Source organism: Triturus cristatus, chromosome 4_1 (genome assembly GCF_964204655.1).
Source record: "Triturus cristatus chromosome 4_1, aTriCri1.1, whole genome shotgun sequence".
NCBI lineage: Eukaryota > Metazoa > Chordata > Amphibia > Caudata > Salamandridae > Triturus > Triturus cristatus.
The window spans coordinates 825,265,235-825,281,738 of NC_140585.1; the positions used below are offsets into that span (position 1 = coordinate 825,265,235).

Consider the following 16,504-nt stretch of genomic DNA (forward strand, 5'->3'; position numbering starts at 1 on the left):
AGATCATCTCTTGGCCAAAACCATGCTCTTTTAAAGGCAGCTCGAGTATGCCTATGCAGATAAATCCTATCCACCAAGCTGTCCTTCAATATTGGGGCTTCCCTAAAATGGTCTTTTTTCATGCAACTCCTACGGATGCGTAGGAATTGACTGAACTGCAAAATATCACATCTTGGGTGGTCGCTATTGTATAAGAGCAAGGAGTTTTTGTCTGTAGGTTTGCCTCATGGTGTGGTAAATACAGTGCCATTATTATGCTTCACCAAAAAGTTCCAAAAATGTATCTCAGTGGTTCTGTGACTGCTTGTAAACCTCAGGTGTGTGCTCTCAGATTTGAGCCAATCTGTGAACGCTTCCAATTCTATCTGAAGTCCCCGCCATATCGTAAACCCATCATTATTGTACCGGCACCAGACCCAGATGTTCTTCCGAAAAGGAAGATAGATAGATAGATTGATTTTTTTAACTCTCAAAAGTGTCCACATAAAGGTTAGCTATTTCTGTCGCAAAGAAGGCACTCATGACTACACCCTTAATCTGCAGGTGAAGCTCCTTAAACATACACTATTTTTGCTTAAGGGCTATTTCAGCTAATTGTACAATAAATTCAACCAAAGCAGAAATAGCCTGAATACTAATGCCCACAACTTGTCGCATGGTATATAGATTCTCATCCTGTGGGATATGCGTATATAGTGACTCCACATCATAAGTTACCAATATGTCAATGTCAAAGGAAATACCCTCCACAGTGTTCATTATATCTGTGCTATCCCTTACATATGATCTTTTTCTAGGGTCAAGTAGGTTGAGGAATGTGACAACATACCTGAAAATTGGTTCCAAAACTTAGCCATAGCCTGATACAATAGGTCTCCCTGGTGGGTTATGAAGATTCTGTGTATTTTGGGTAACATGTACATTACTGGTGTATGGGGATGGGCTGTATTCAAAATGTCATGTTCCTTCCTGTTAATACACCCCGTCTGGAGTCCTAGGTCTGTTAAATTCATGATGTCACTCTGAGCATACAGCATGGGGCAATGAATCTGCCCACTTCAGCAATAGACTAACTTCTCAGTAAGTGACAGCATTCTGTTCTTCACAAGGAGCAAAACCATAGACAACAAGTTCCCTTCAGTGCCAGAAAATACTACAACCATGTTTGATGTTAACCATTTTTTATGTATTGTGGAGGTCAATTGGCTTCCCCGACAATAACATTTTACAAAAACAACAGCAAAATGAAATAATCACTTACAAAGCCAAAAGGCTGGCATCCAATGCAGACCTATTGCTTTGCCAATGCTTTTTGTCATTTAAACTGTACTGGGTGTTTATATTAGTCCAAAAAGCCCATGCTCCCACGTGGTAAACTGCATGGATACATCAGAGAACAATTTAATACATAAATGATGCAAACCACTTGATTGACATTAAAGGCAGCCATCAACAGTGCATCTATTTAAAGCTCCATATGTTGGATTTGCACATGCTAGGGGTAGCAGGCTCCCCATGAGGGGCATACCAATTTCAAAGCCAGCTGGAGCATTTAAACAAAACAAAGCAAAAAAACAAAGCAGTTGGCCCCGATGGATTTACAGCCAAATTTTACAAAATATTTGCAAAACTGCTCCAACCAACCATGCTAGAGCTTTTCACCATTTTGCTAACACCGGTGTCATTAACGGCTCAACAGCATAAGCCAATATCATGCTAATTGCCAGAGAAGGGAAAGATCTGCTGCTTTCCAAAAAACACATGCCTATCCCATTAATAAATCTGGACTGTAAACAGTATATGAAAATTTTAGACAAGCGCCTAAATCTCGTCCTACCACGTTGGATAAGCTATACACAAGCAGGATTCCGAAAAAAATGCATGTCTGTCTTCTATGTCATGTCCTAGAAAGAGCAAAAACATCCATGTCGATTTCTGTGGTGATAGCGCTTGACACTGAGATAGCGTTCAATAGAGTTTCTTGGACCTTTCATTTAAGAATCACTTCGAACTTTCAACTTTGGCGATGGATTTATAAAAATGGTCATAGCCTTTTAGAGTAACACAAGCGCCCATATCTGTACAAGCGGCTCCCTGTCTCAACCATTCAAACTGGGAAAAGGCACTAGGCAAGGTTCTCCCCTTTTCCCATCCCTCTTTCGGCTAGCTCTCGAATCCCTCATTTTAGATATTAACAGAAACCCTAACATAACAGGAATCAACTTCCACTGGAATATAGTAAAAGTGTCTTCTATTGCAGATTACATCTTAATTGTCATGGATAAGCCCAAATCCACCCTACAGGCCCGTATGGAAACAATTGAATAGTACTAAAAAGTTTCCGGATTTAAATTAAACAGAGACAAGTCAATCATTAAATCCCTCAACTATTTCGGTACAAAAGACCTAGTAGGATACTCAAGTTTGAGCTGGCAACCCCACTGTTCAGGAAGGCCCTGAAGACCTGGATATTTGCAGCCCCAGAGGAACTATGCCTCTCCCTTATCTAGGAAAGCCAGGGCCCCTCCCCCCCCCTTACCTCCAAACCTCCACAGCGCCAGGATGCTCCTTGCGGAGTGACAGCCCGCGCTTTATAAGTGATAACTTACATTACATTACTACAACAAATATTTAGACATTAAATTTGGAGCCGATATTATCGACACTATAAAATGCAACGAAAAGCTAATCCTTAAAAAACAGCACAGTTATTAGCAAGCTGGCCACCAAAATTCATCACCTGGTGGGGACGCATAGAAACCATAAAAAGGATGGTCACCCCTATAATTAATAACTTGACCAGCATGGTGCCCCTATTACTTTCAAAGGACTTCCGTCGCAATTTAGTTAAACTGTTCACAAACTTCATATGGCGGGGTAAAAGAGTGAGCATCTCTCTGAAGAAACTCCAGCCTTCCCTATATACTAGGGGGAGTCAATCTTGCTAATGTTAGAAACTACCGGACTGTCTTTCTAGCAAAACAGGGCACACACTGTCTTTATACATCTGACACATATATACCCACCTGGCTGGATGTGGAAAGAGCTATTTTGGAAAACCTAAATCCCGCAACAGTTCTGAAATCCATCTGCAATCATCTCACCACGTCCAAATATATATCCAAAAACACTAGGAATGCTCTATTATCCATTGATAAAACACAACCCTCCCATATGAAGCTTTCCAATCTAGCTTTTCTTGATACAAAAGTGCACATGGCTTCAAAGCTTGGTGGCCCTGGCCTTCACCACAAAGGAACTGGTCCTTGTTGTTTGTTTCCCTCTGCAGATGCACACGTGATCACTGGTCCAAGTCCATTTTTTTTCTCATATAGAAAATCATCTACTGTCGAAGCCCGCCCGTACCCTTCACCATACAGACAGACACAATTTAATTTCAATACGTTTATTTTGATTGTCTTTGACATAATGCGGTATTTCACGAGTGACCTCAGAGCACCTACACCCAAACCAGAAAAAAACACTAATCTAGCAGCAGATCTGGGAAATCCTTCTTTAGTTCTCTTATGGTGTTCAAAGTTACTAAGTCTGAGGCCTCACAACTGCGTGAATGTATTTTTCAAACTTTGCAAGTTGCTATAGTATAGTCCATGATGGAAGCCAACGCTATCTGCCCCAGTATGGAGATCTTTAACCAAACTCATTACCGAACACTGAGATGCTATAACATAGTCCATGATGGAAGCTGACGCTCTCTGCCCCACTATAGAGACCTTTAACCAGGCTCATCCTGAACACTGAGATGCTATAGCATAGTCCATGATGGAAGCTGAAGGTCTGTTCCCAAGTATGGAGACTTGGACACAAGTTAGTGGCCTGATTTATTATCTGCATTTGACAGGCCAGAGCTTGTTTCAAAAGTGCTGGTCATTAGTTGCTACCTGGCGAGTACAAACTAGCTCTGCATCCTCTCCTTTTTGTCTTTAGTATGTCTTTATCTGGGCACTTCCTCTTGGTCATACCATCAGTTCATGATAGAAGTGAATTGCAGCACCAGTCGAGGATTGGGGTGAACTATGCTATTAGTCTGTGAATTGGTTCCATACATAGTGCAACCCAATAGTACCTCAGGAGACTTAGTACAAATCTACAAACAAAAATCGACTCCTTAAGGAGTCCTTTTACAAGTAAGCACTCAGTTAGTATGATCTCCAATCCCGCCATCAAATTAATACTGCATTGAATTCCTTGCATTTATTGTTCATCTATAAACAAATTATACTAGACGTACCCCTTTATAACATGAACAAACATATGTATTAATTTAACAATTCTTCTTTTTTTAATTTCAAAATAATCTTTATTCATATTCAGTATACAACAGGCAAGAAAAATACTCAAAAGGCAAAATTCTGAAAAAGCAAAATAGGACCACACTAAGAACTAAAGAGAACAGATAAGGAATCATTATTGCACTAGTGTTATACATAAGTCAATCGAAAGTAATCCGTTAAATCATTTGTGGGTCGCGAAATGAGTATAAAGGGAAGAAGGAAAAAAAAGAAAAACATTAATACGCCAATCATGAGAGATCTGTTTGACATTACATTCAGATACATAGATTGAGGGAAAGCAAGAGGTAAATTATCATGTCCAACACAAATGTATCACTCAAAGATATACAAATAGGGTACAATAGAGTACAGTTATCAACATGTTGGGTTTATAGCTCTCAGTCTTCTACCCCCACATCTGAACCATAATGGAACACCATCTGGACATCTGTAACCTCCCACAAAATATCATCTTCACTTTCCCAAACCAAATATTGGCTCAATCATAGAACCTTTTGGACCCCCTCCCACTTACACACCTAACAATCCTAGCCAGACCTGTCTGCTGGAATTGTAAGGAAGAAACAGGAGACCTAGCACACCTAATCTTCCATTGCAAATCAGTGGGTCCTTTCTGGGACAAGTTCCTTTCCTTTATATCCAAGCTTTTTAATATCAACCCTAAGAAGGAATTTTCATTTCTTATCAAGGGCTTTCTTGCCCCCAATATTAAATGTCTTGCTGATAGCATCCTACTTAATCTCTTATTAATGTCTGTAGTTAAAACGATTACCTCTAACTGGAAATCCATCCATGAAGCCTCATTTACGGCTTTGCTATACTGGATATCACTCAAAATGTGCCAACAACATTGCTCTACAGTATTACCCTTGGAAATCCCAACATAAACCTATATGGAAAACCATAGATAACTACCTTGCTTGCACTAAACCTCCGTGAGCAGGTGGCACTTCATATTTGCTATAAACCCAACATGTTGATAACTGTACTCTATTGTACCCTATTTGTATATCTTTGAGTGATACATTTGTGTTGGACATGATAATTTACCTCTTGCTTTCCCTCAATCTATGTATCTGAATGTAATGTCAAACAGATCTCTCATGATTGGCGTATTAATGTTTTTCTTTTTTTTTTCTTCTTCCCTTTATACTCATTTCGCGACCCACAAATGATTTAACGGATTACTTTCGATTGACTTATGTATAACACTAGTGCAATAATGATTCCTTATCTGTTCTCTTTAGTTCTTAGTGTGGTCCTATTTTGCTTTTTCAGAATTTTGCCTTTTGAGTATTTTTCTTGCCTGTTGTATACTGAATATGAATAACGATTATTTTGAAATTAAAAAAAGAAGAATTGTTAAATTAATACATATGTTTGTTCATGTTATAAAGGGGTACGTCTAGTATAATTTGTTTATAGATGAACAATAAATGCAAGGAATTCAATGCAGTATTAATTTGATGGCGGGATTGGAGATCATACTAACTGAGTGTTTACTTGTAGAAGGACTCCTTAAGGAGTCGATTTTTGTTTGTAGATTTGTACTAAGTCTCCTGAGGTACTATTGGGTTGCACTATGTATGGAACCAATTCACAGACTAATAGCATAGTTCACCCCAATCCTCGACTGGTGCTGCAATTCACTTCTATCATGAACTGATGGTATGACCAAGAGGAAGTGCCCAGATAAAGACATACTACTGACAAAAAGGAGAGGATACAGAGCTAGTTTGTACTCGCCAGATAGCAACTAATGACCAGCACTTTTGAAGCAAGCTCTGGCCTGTCAAATGAAGATAATAAATCAGACCACTAACTTGTGTCCAAGTCTCCATACTTGGGAACAGACCTTCAGCTTCCATCATGGACTATGCTATAGCATCTCAGTGTTCAGGATGAGCCTGGTTAAAGGTCTCTATAGTGGGGCAGAGAGCGTCAGCTTCCATCATGGACTATGCTATAGCATCTCAGTGTTCGGTAATGAGTTTGGTTAAAGGTCTCCATACTGGGGCAGACAGCGTCGGCTTCCATCGTGGACTATACTATAGCAACTTGCAAAGTTTGAAAAATACATTCACGCAGTTGTGAGGCCTCAGACTTAGTAACTTTGAACACCATAAGAGAACTAAAGAAGGATTTCCCAGATCTGCTGCTAGATTAGTGTTTTTTTCTGGTTTGGTTGTAGGTGCTCTGAGGTCACTCGTGAACTACCGCATTATGTCAAAGACAATCAAAATAAATGTATTGAAATTAAATTGTGTCTGTCTATATGGTGAAGGGTACGGGCGGGCTTCGACAGTAGGTGATTTTCTATATGAAAAAAGAAATGGACTTGGACCAGTGAGCACGTGTGCATCTGCAGAGGGAAACAAACAACAAGGACCAGTTCCTTTGTGGTGAAGGCCATGGCCACCAAGCTTTGAAGCCATGTGCACCTTTGTTTCAAGAAGGCATTGGTCTTCCACTGGCGCAGCCACGTGTGTATCAAGAAAGAAGATGAAAGACTATGGCTAGTAAGCCTATGTTGATGTATAGGAATGGAGCTGTAATAGGAACACTATATTTGTCTGTTTAAGGAAAGCAAAAGACTCAGGACTCAGGACAATAATTGCATAGGTGTGTCTGTAAGATGTAGGTGTAGGACTAGGGGCGTCTACGCCACGTGTACATGTGTACGTGGCAGAAACAATAATATACGAGTAAGGCCACGTGCATATGTACAGGGGCGTCCATAGAGCTCGACTGGTGATGCAGATTGTTCTTGGTTTCAGGAAGGCGGCATTTAAGTGATGCTCCATCTGTGTCTGCAAGGAAAAGCCATCACCACCACTGTCGGTGGGGAAGGGCACGCATGAGAAGTAGTGATAGGGTGTGTGTACATCCGTGTGAACAGAAGCCCGCATTTGGCTAGAGAGGTCCAGGACTCTAGTTTCACCTACAAATATTGTGTGGCTCGTGGAGAAGTGAGTTTACTTTGTGTAAGGGCTAGAATGTCAATAACGAGAAAACCTCTCCTCCCATGCGGGATAGCAATGCTCCCTGGGTGAACGAATTGTAGGTCATTCTTTTAACTTCTTTCTCTAAGAAGTAAGAGGGTTTTTTGTAAATCATGCTCGTAATAGTAAGCGCCATTTTATGAAAATCAGATGTGCGTGGCCTTCGCATCTGCGTTTGTTTACTATTTCGAACATGTTTGAAAGACACTAAAAATTTTTTTTCAAAAATGAATAAAGCTTTCCGTTTCTGTTAGCAGGCACGTCCAGAAAATGATCTACCCTGCTTCCACGCCCCCTAACCCTAAAGCCACCCCATCATATCATGCGGTCGCGCAAATTTCAAGCTGCTCAACCCTCTCCAACCTCGAAGCTGGAATCGCAGCCAACAAATCATGAAAACTGAACAATTCCCAAAAATGTTGCGGATTTGAGTTGAAACAATATTTTACCACTGAACAGGGAATACCAAGGGGCATATTATCAAGACAGGCGATAAAATTATCGCCGTTTTAGCGGCAGAAAACTGCCGCTAAAACGGCGTTAATGGGCTTAATAATATGCGCTTAGACGTCCTTCACATTTAACATGGGCTTCAATTGGAATTCCATAGAGCATATTATCAAGCCCATTATCGCCGTTTTAGCATCAGTTTTCTGCCGCTAAAGCGGCGATAATTGTATCTCCTGGCTTGATAATATGTCCCATAGTTCTTCCAGGGCATGATTTATGCAGATTATAAACGGGTTATCTGCTGAACACGATATTGTGAAGTTTATTTCCCAACACTGAAACCGTCTTTCCGCGTGTTGAAAAAAATCCAACTACAGAAATTGCAGGTTTCTCAATAGCTCACATAGGGTTTAGTTCCTCTTTGCGTTCTGGTGCTGGTAGTCCCGCATGTATAACGGGCCTGCAAAAATAGCAGAATGCGGAGGAAAACATGAGTTAATCAGATCTAAATATAATAAGGCAAGATACGGCTTTCAAGTCGGCACGTAGGTCTCACGCCTTTAAAAAAAACAATTCTAAGGGGCAGATTTACAAGCCCTTTGCGCCACTTTTGCGTCACTTTTAACATGGGAATAGTGACGCAAAAGTGTCGCAAGGGGCTTGTAAATCTGCCCCTAAGAGCTTTACTTGCGCTAATAAGACAAAACGTAAAAAATACGTCATAAAAACTATAGGTGAATGTTCAAATATATAGAGGTTAACACTCATCCCCTCCATCCCTTTTCTTCCTTTCTCTGACCTTCTGCCTCGTCTTGATCTCGCCAGAAACAGGCACTAAAACCACACCGCACCCCCCTCCAAACACTTGCATAAAACTTTTAGGTACTGTCACTTGCAATACCAATAACAGCTGAATAGCATGCCTGGACAGAATCGGTGTTAAACCATACACAAGCATTATTGAACGAAGAACCTTTGAAGAATGCCAAAACCTTCTGAAGGTATGTGAAACGCTGCGTGCGTTTCCTCCGCGAAGTACCGGGCAATACTGTACACTGCAAGTGTGACCGAGGACGGCGGCGGCCTCCAGCCTGCACCAGGGCCGAGGCTCTCTCCCGCAGAGACATATATGGTGCGCTGCAGCCTCAGTGAAACACAACCCGGAGAAGGCCCTGGCTTACATCACCCTTCACAGTGCACGTGGCATGCTTGGACGTGTGGGGAGCTAAATATTTATTGAGCAGCGGGACTTGAAACTGACCTCATGGGTCTAACATAACATCCCCGCTGCTGACCCTGGCCTGAGATGTCGAGGCACCGATATGAGGTGCCTGAGCTGAGCAAAACACGGATTCTACTGGTTGTGTCTCACCAATAAGAGAGCCCAAATCCCAACATGTGATGTCTAAAATAAAGGCGGTATTTCACTACATACAAACACAGAGGACATCATTCTTGACGCTGAGCCAAGCTGCTTGTGCAAAGCATGCCTCACTCCGCCTGGCAAAAGACATTTAAACACATTGGAGCTGCCTAGTGTCTTGTACTACCTGGAGACAACCTTTCTTGCCTGCCCAATGTATTCTAATTCTTTGGACTTTTAGGCCGATATGTATGAGAAAACTACAAGTCCCATGATGCAGTGTTGTATTTGCCTAATAAATACACTAACGCACCCCACCACCAGCACCATGTAGCAGAGATCTCACGTTGCGCCAAGTCAGCTGCATGGCCATTCCTCAGATTTTCCTTAACGTCTTGGCAGTCTGCTACTGCTAGTTTTACTTTTCTATTATAACTGCAAGGTGCCACGCACAAAAACAAAAATGTCCTAAGAGTTAAAAAGGCACACTGGCAGAACATCTCTCACATCTGAAGTGGGGCAACTCACGAGCGCCAAGTGAAATACTTCAAATCCACGTTAAAATGTATTATAAGGTTGATTTTAGAGTTCTTTAGTTGTCATTCGCATACCCCCCCACCCCCACCCCCCCTCCAGTCAGTCACAAATGCATTTTTGCGGCCTGGCCTAGAGACAGCTTTAGCAGTAAGGCCCTCCTCATGTAATAATAACAAATATCATAAATACAATAATTCGGCATAGCTTCATACCCACAGGGCTTTGGGTCTGCCCTCTTCATTCAGTGCCCTGTGCAACTAGCATTCCCGTGTTCCTCCTGCTCACCAAAGCATACAGTATGGGGCAATGTGTCGTCCCACTTCGGCCATTGGCCCTCTTACATTGTGGTGGCTGTATTTCTGCGACTCACGTGTGCACATCCGTCTCAAAAACCGGAAGAGAACTTCAGTGCCAGCTTTGGTGGGCCAGTACTTTACTTTGCTTCTACTTTCTTCCATTACTCTCCCTGTTATTATATATTTCTTGTCACCCTCGTGTGTTTAAGCTATATCTTCAGGTTACTGTAATTCAAAATCAACACTACTTCTTCTTGGCCCCAAGACTCCCATTTTCCTGTGATGCACATTAAAAGTGAAAAGGATCCCCATACCTGTTTTAAGTACACCTGCCTGCTAGGAAACACCCATACTGTTTCATTCACATTACACGCAGTAGCTCGGTTTTTTTTTTATCTAAATGTTTTATTACAAGCATATAGCCCTCACATTTAGGCAGTGAAATATTTTCTTTGTTTCATCTTTTTGTAGCAAAAAATAAAAAGATATGTAACCATTGCCTCAGTTTACCACAGACAAATATACTAACTTTGCCAATGCTTGTTATTTTGGTTGAATATTCTCGTATCTACACTACATGTATAAAGGGCAAAACATAAGTTCTAGTACCAGAATGCAAAAGAAGTGCCCGGGAAAACCCGAGAACATTTGGGTTTGCAGGAATAAAAAAAAGTAAAAAGGCTTAATTATGACGAGTTCCAAATCCCAGAATAAGAAATGGCTATCCTAAAGATGAACTCTTAGGAAATATAACCCAAGATGTAGTAAGGGTTGAGAGGAACTTGCATGGGCCTGCAAGTTTTGCATGCCCTTGTGCTGCACAATTGTGCACTTGCATAGCGCCTCACATTTTGAGCTGCACATGCGGCCCTTTCTAATGGTAAAGAAACAGATGCCATGCTTCGTGTCGCGTTGCGCCAAGAGGCCGCCCTTTCAAAAAGTTTGTAAGTAACATCCGTAGCGCCTTAACAAAATACTATCCCCAGAAAACATCAACGTTTTCTGAAGGCCAAAAGGTCTGATGGTATCAGTCCTGCACTGATAAAAGCAAAAGGCAAACTAGAATAAGTGGACCAGATGACTCCAGGACATCAGGGGGGAAAAAACAAGAAAAAGTGCTGGGTGAAATGTTTAAACCACAGAAACTGGTCATTACTCGGAGCCACGTTTCAGTCCATCGTTGTTCGCTCCCTGAGCCACCAAAGACAGGGAGTAATCTCAAATAAACTAGACTTGGCCGTGCAAAAAAAAACTGTCTCCCCTGAACTATATGGACACACCCACTCTGAATGGGAACACATGCAATCCTAGACTAGTTGTGGCCCTGTTCGACCTCATCAGTGGGTTCAGTTTGAGTTCCATGACACACTAGGCACTTAGGGGCATATCAACAACAACCGGCGATAATTATCTCTAAGCGCACTTAGCGCTAGGATAATTATCGCCGGCTAGCGTGAATTTTTATCGCCGAGATAGCGTGCTATTAGCAACGCTTATCTCAATAGCGATAAAAATCCTCACGCTAACAGGCTAACGTGAGATTATCGCTGGAAACCCAGCGATAATCTCACGTTACCTTGTTGATAGGTACAGGCAAAGTTAGCCATGATATCCTCCTTCCATAGGATATCATGGCTAAGTCAGAAAAATACCAGACGTAAAAAAGCAGCGTTAACCGCGGTTAGCGCTGCTTTTTTTGTCTCTAACAGGGTTAGCGATATTCTTGATAATAGGAGAAATGTCGATTTCTCCTATTATTTTACTCTGGAACGCCCCCTTTGCATCTCATTAGAGATGCAAGGGGAAGCGTAGAGTAAAAGGGTGCTAACATGCAAATTTGCATGTTAGCACCCTTTTGTTGATAGGGCGCTAGTTTTATCTCTCCTTTTTTGGCTTTTATAGCCAAAAAAGCAGAGATAAAGCCCTTGTTGATATGCCCCTAAAGGAGCTAAGTCTGGACATACCTGTCACAACCGGGCCCCTCAATGGGAAAAGAACAAAAGAAAATGTGCAAAACGCTTGAAATAATCCCATCCGCTGGTAATCCATGTCATATGGGGCATCATTTCCTAGTTCTGGGCTTTCCTTTAACAGCCCAATGTATTGTGAGCATTGAAGTCTTGGTTCATTTCAAATGAACAAACTGGACTAACACAATTGAAAACAGTGTTTTGTACAAGAAAGTCCAGAAACCAGAATTTAAATGCGCACTTGACAACATGAAGTCATCTGCTAATTTTAAACAGGAATTGAAAGACATAATACATGGGGGGAGTTTGAGATCTCTCGGTAGACTCAGCCATACCTGTTCAGTATTATGAACTCCTGCTCAGAAACATCGATATTTCCAATAGGCTGCATGCCCTTTTTGTCCTACAAGTCCCAGCATGCAACGGAAACACGTGGCTAGGTTGCGCATCTCACAAATGGGTCCTATGACCTACACTCAACTGACACACTTCCCATTCGCACGTTTAAGCGATGGCAGCCTTTGCACCACCACCAGAAAGGTGCACAGCATAATTGTCACAGGATACCACGAACTGTAAATTATTACACAGAGGGAGCCCATGTTTTCCAACGGTGGCACACGTGAGTAGCTCGTTCATTTTTTGATGTTTAATTTGTATTATGGGAGCAGTAGTCTCCGTTTTACATTAGGACAATCAAAGCTACAACTATAAGCAAGCCAGGAAAAGAACGGAACTGATAAACTTCTCACACCTGCCATGATACGGTCCTGACCCTACCAACAGAGCGGCATTTACGGACGCACGATGTCACGGCTTTTCCAGAGACAAACTATAACTTTCCACCTTGTAACAAAGGCAGCGGGACTGGTCCGCGTTAGCACTTCCTCTGTTCTGAAGGCTGGAAAGTTGCTCTTTTTGCAAACGTGTTTTCAAGGGAGCAACAGAAGTGACATCACGCTCTGAGCCCTGCCTGCAGCCCATGGACTGTCATGGAAGACGTACATAATAACCCCGCATCCCTCCCATGGGCGACGTATACGGCGAGCTGTTTGTCGGGGCACCAAACACACAAAGACGGCACTTCCACGTCCGAGCAGGAACTTAAATGCCGTTTTTGAGAGGGCTGTGCGTTAACAGAAACACAACTATGACAGTGGACGCCTACCGTGAAACTTTCCATCCAGTCAGGGGATCCAAGTCAGAGAGCACATCCATTGTAAAGCGCCGAGGGGGTGTCAACAAGCAGCACCAAGAGGACAACACAAACCAACAGCAATGGAGCGAGCTGTGTGGGAATCTGATGACACCAGCACCGCCCCTCGAGCTCTCTCTCTCTCCCTCACACCGATAAGCAGTTGTCACAAGATCTTCCTCCACTCCTCTAACATCAGCCTCCCCTCGACTGTGTGTTAACTTTCCCTGCAGCTAGCCCTTGCCGCATCGCCCACACCACCTTGTTTCCCCTGTTGCTGCCGTTTAAGCGCTGCAATAGTCTCACACTGATCAAATGTAATGTGGAATTTGTATATATATAATATATATCTATATGTATATACATATATATAAAATCACATTTGATCACACAGCCCGCGCAGCGTTCCGTCAAATCTCTCTTTATTAACACCTTCCTTCCAGCTTTCCTCTTGGAACAAACGCAGCTCAAGCTCGGAGCTCTCAGACTTTGCCAGCAATCATTTACAGATTACTTCCAGCCTCCACGCGCCCCCTTCGGATGTTTCTTTTACCTCTGAGGTTTCTTGTATGTGATTCTGAGAGGGTTTCCAATTATTGTTTGTGTTTACGGACTTTCAAAACAAAGAGCAATGTTTTTTTTTTCACAAGCTTTGGAAACCAGTTTATGCGCATCACAGACACTTTTTATTCGGATCCGTTTTTTTCGTAAACATAGATCAAGATTCAACATGACCTTCTATTCCAGTGCTGGTCTATTTTTGCAATTTGGAACGAGGCAGTTCAGAAAATAAAATGTGGTACCAGCCGCACACCAGGAAAGATCATTTATTCCTGTTATTTTAGCTTCATAACATTTCATCCTTTAGTGTGAACAGGTCCACAAAAGGAAAACAATTCCTGTGGGAACTCATCTCACAGTAGGGTGGGGGGGGGGGGTGTTTGGAGAAGGAAGAGGGAGGGGCTTGGAGCAGGCCTATTGACAGAAAGATGACAAACTCAATGAGTAGCCGCGGCCCGTGGAGGGAGTTCCGTGGGGCGGAAAGGCGGGGCGGGGGAGGAGCAGGGGCAGGGTGGAAGGTACTAAAAACCGGAATATGGATAATTGGAGGTAAGTAAACAATTAAATAAATAAAACGAATTTCGTAGCGCGCGCTGCATCGCAATTTGCGATGCAGGGCGCACAACGAAATTCGTTTTATTTATTTAATTGTTTACTTACCTCCAATTATCCATATTCCGTTTTTTAGTACCCTGCCCCTCCCCCACCCCGCCTTTCCGCCCCACGGAACTCCCTCCACAGGCCGCGGCTGTCAATGAGGCAATTCCCAAAGGCAATTCTGTGTATGTGAAATAGTACTCCTGTAGTAGTCTTTAGCTTACTCTTACGTGCCTTTGTGAATTCGCCCCAAAATACATATAATGGGAATAGTCATTACCCCTGTCTCCCTTTCACATGGATCAACTACTATGTGCGGTCTGCCAGAACCCCTTTCAGAGGGCCGCAGGGCAAGCAGGAGGTACTGGTCTCAACCGCGGGAGTTAAGGTCCTTCACTCCTGATGTCCCGGGCCCACCTTACTATGGGTCCTGAACAACTGAGCCAAGTACCCCTTCAGCACAAGGCTCACATCTCAAAATACATTCAATAGCAGCAATAAATGATTGTCCATTCAAATACTTGCTTTTATGAAACAATAGGTTTAGCCTATGCAAGACCATCTGACTTTGGCAATGTGTTTTTATAGTCATGTTGCAGAGCAGGTTACAGGAAATAAAAAATAACTCTAAGATACAGCCATGGCACTTTTTATTTCTTTAAACCATGTTGCAGAGGAGCCCATGCTGCTGTGCAATATGTCTAACAAAGCATGGGAAGGCAAGCTACATGAGGGAGGTGCAGGGGAGGAGGGAGGGATCAGAAACAACAGACAGTGGTTGTGGGGGAGGAGAAAACCAGGGAGCTGCATGAGAGGAGGGAGGGAGGGGGCAGCCACAGACAGAGGGAGGAGGGCAGGGAGGAGATCTACAGGGCCATGCACTCTTATAGAGTGCTAGGCAAAAAGTTTAAAAAAAAAGTACCTGAAGGAGCAGGCAGCCAGTGAAAGGACACTGGCAGCAAACAGGAAGCTTTGCTAAGTCCATTCTCTATGGCAGGGACATAAGCCCAGGCAGAAAGCAGGAGGAGAAGGAGAGCAGCCAGGAGGAAGCAGGATGTGTGACCAATAAGAAACAAGGAATCATGAGTGACATGGAAGGCAACCCATGCAAAGTATTGAAAAATATTGGGCAGGCTCTAAGCCCATTTTAAGAATTTTTTTTTAACAAAAGATTTTGCTTATAGGTCCATAGGTGTGCTCTGCTTTAGGCGATACCTAAGAAGGAGTATTTATATATGACCACCAAGTGAAATACAGCATACGCAAACAATACACACAGCTCCCTGAGGTCAGGGCTCTAATGTCAATAGGCAGTTCCCTGAGTCCCACTTTCCTCTCAGTGGTTATTCCCCATATACTATAGCTGACAGTCAGGTTAAGCCCCACTAGCAGGTGAGTCCACATTTTCTCTCACGCCTCCTTCACTTCATCCTCTCCATCTGCATCATCATATTCCTGCTCCGGTGATATAGTCTGCAATATGTGGGCCTCACCTCAGGCTCTGAGCGCTGTCTAGTATTCCAGCTTCTTGGAGCCTTTTGCTAGCTTTTGCTAGCTTTTACTCCCTCTCCTTACACACATTTTTAGCTCTGCCACAGTGAAGCCTTCAACGTTGCTGATATCGCCTTCCATTCTTTTGCTAGCTTTAACTCCCTCTCCTTACACAAATTTCTAGCTCTGCCACAGTGAACCATTGAAACGTTGCTGATATCTCCTTCCATTCTTACAAAAAATAACAGGAGCACAATATGAGGCAGAAACTGAATTTTGAAAAGGGAAAAAGGAAAGGATACCAAATTAAAACAAGAGGAGGGTTAACAAATCAATTTTAATGCCAGATTTAAACAATTAATTTACACAAATCACTGAGTGGCACAGTAAACACACAAGTACTGAATCCTACTGCTGATCACCAATGGAAGAATTTTGGGGTATTATTTGGGGTGGGATGAGATCCCACTTCAAGTAATAATCACAATCCTTCTCAAGGCGAACCACAAAAGTCACCGAATATGCCTTTGCTTAACCCTCTGGTAGTCTGGCACAAAACATTCACGCTTAACTTAGAGGCAATGGGTAAAGTATTTATGCAGCACTCAAACAGTAATAAAGTGAAAACACAACATAAGAAAAACCTCCATACTAATTCAGAAAAAAAGATTACATTTTAATAAATAAAATGACACAAAGCTGCAAAAATCAGTAGAACCAGAGTTA

General features: G+C 42.5%; 1 protein-coding gene across 3 annotated transcripts in view; it reads right to left on the bottom strand.

The window, feature by feature from the left end:
• CELF2 (CUGBP Elav-like family member 2) overlaps positions 1–13,294 on the bottom strand; it is a 1,172,172-nt gene extending 1,158,878 nt beyond the window's left edge. For 2 of the 3 annotated variants that reach the window (XM_085653512.1, XM_085653508.1), the window contains exon 1: positions 13,103–13,293. In XM_085653512.1, coding sequence (XP_085509638.1) covers positions 13,103–13,152 — 50 coding nt within the window. In that variant the 5' untranslated portion in view covers positions 13,153–13,293. Of the gene's footprint in view, positions 1–13,102 lie in introns of all 3 variants that reach the window. The other variant, XM_085653524.1, reaches the window with a different exon arrangement.
• Positions 13,295–16,504: the final 3,210 nt, after the last annotated feature.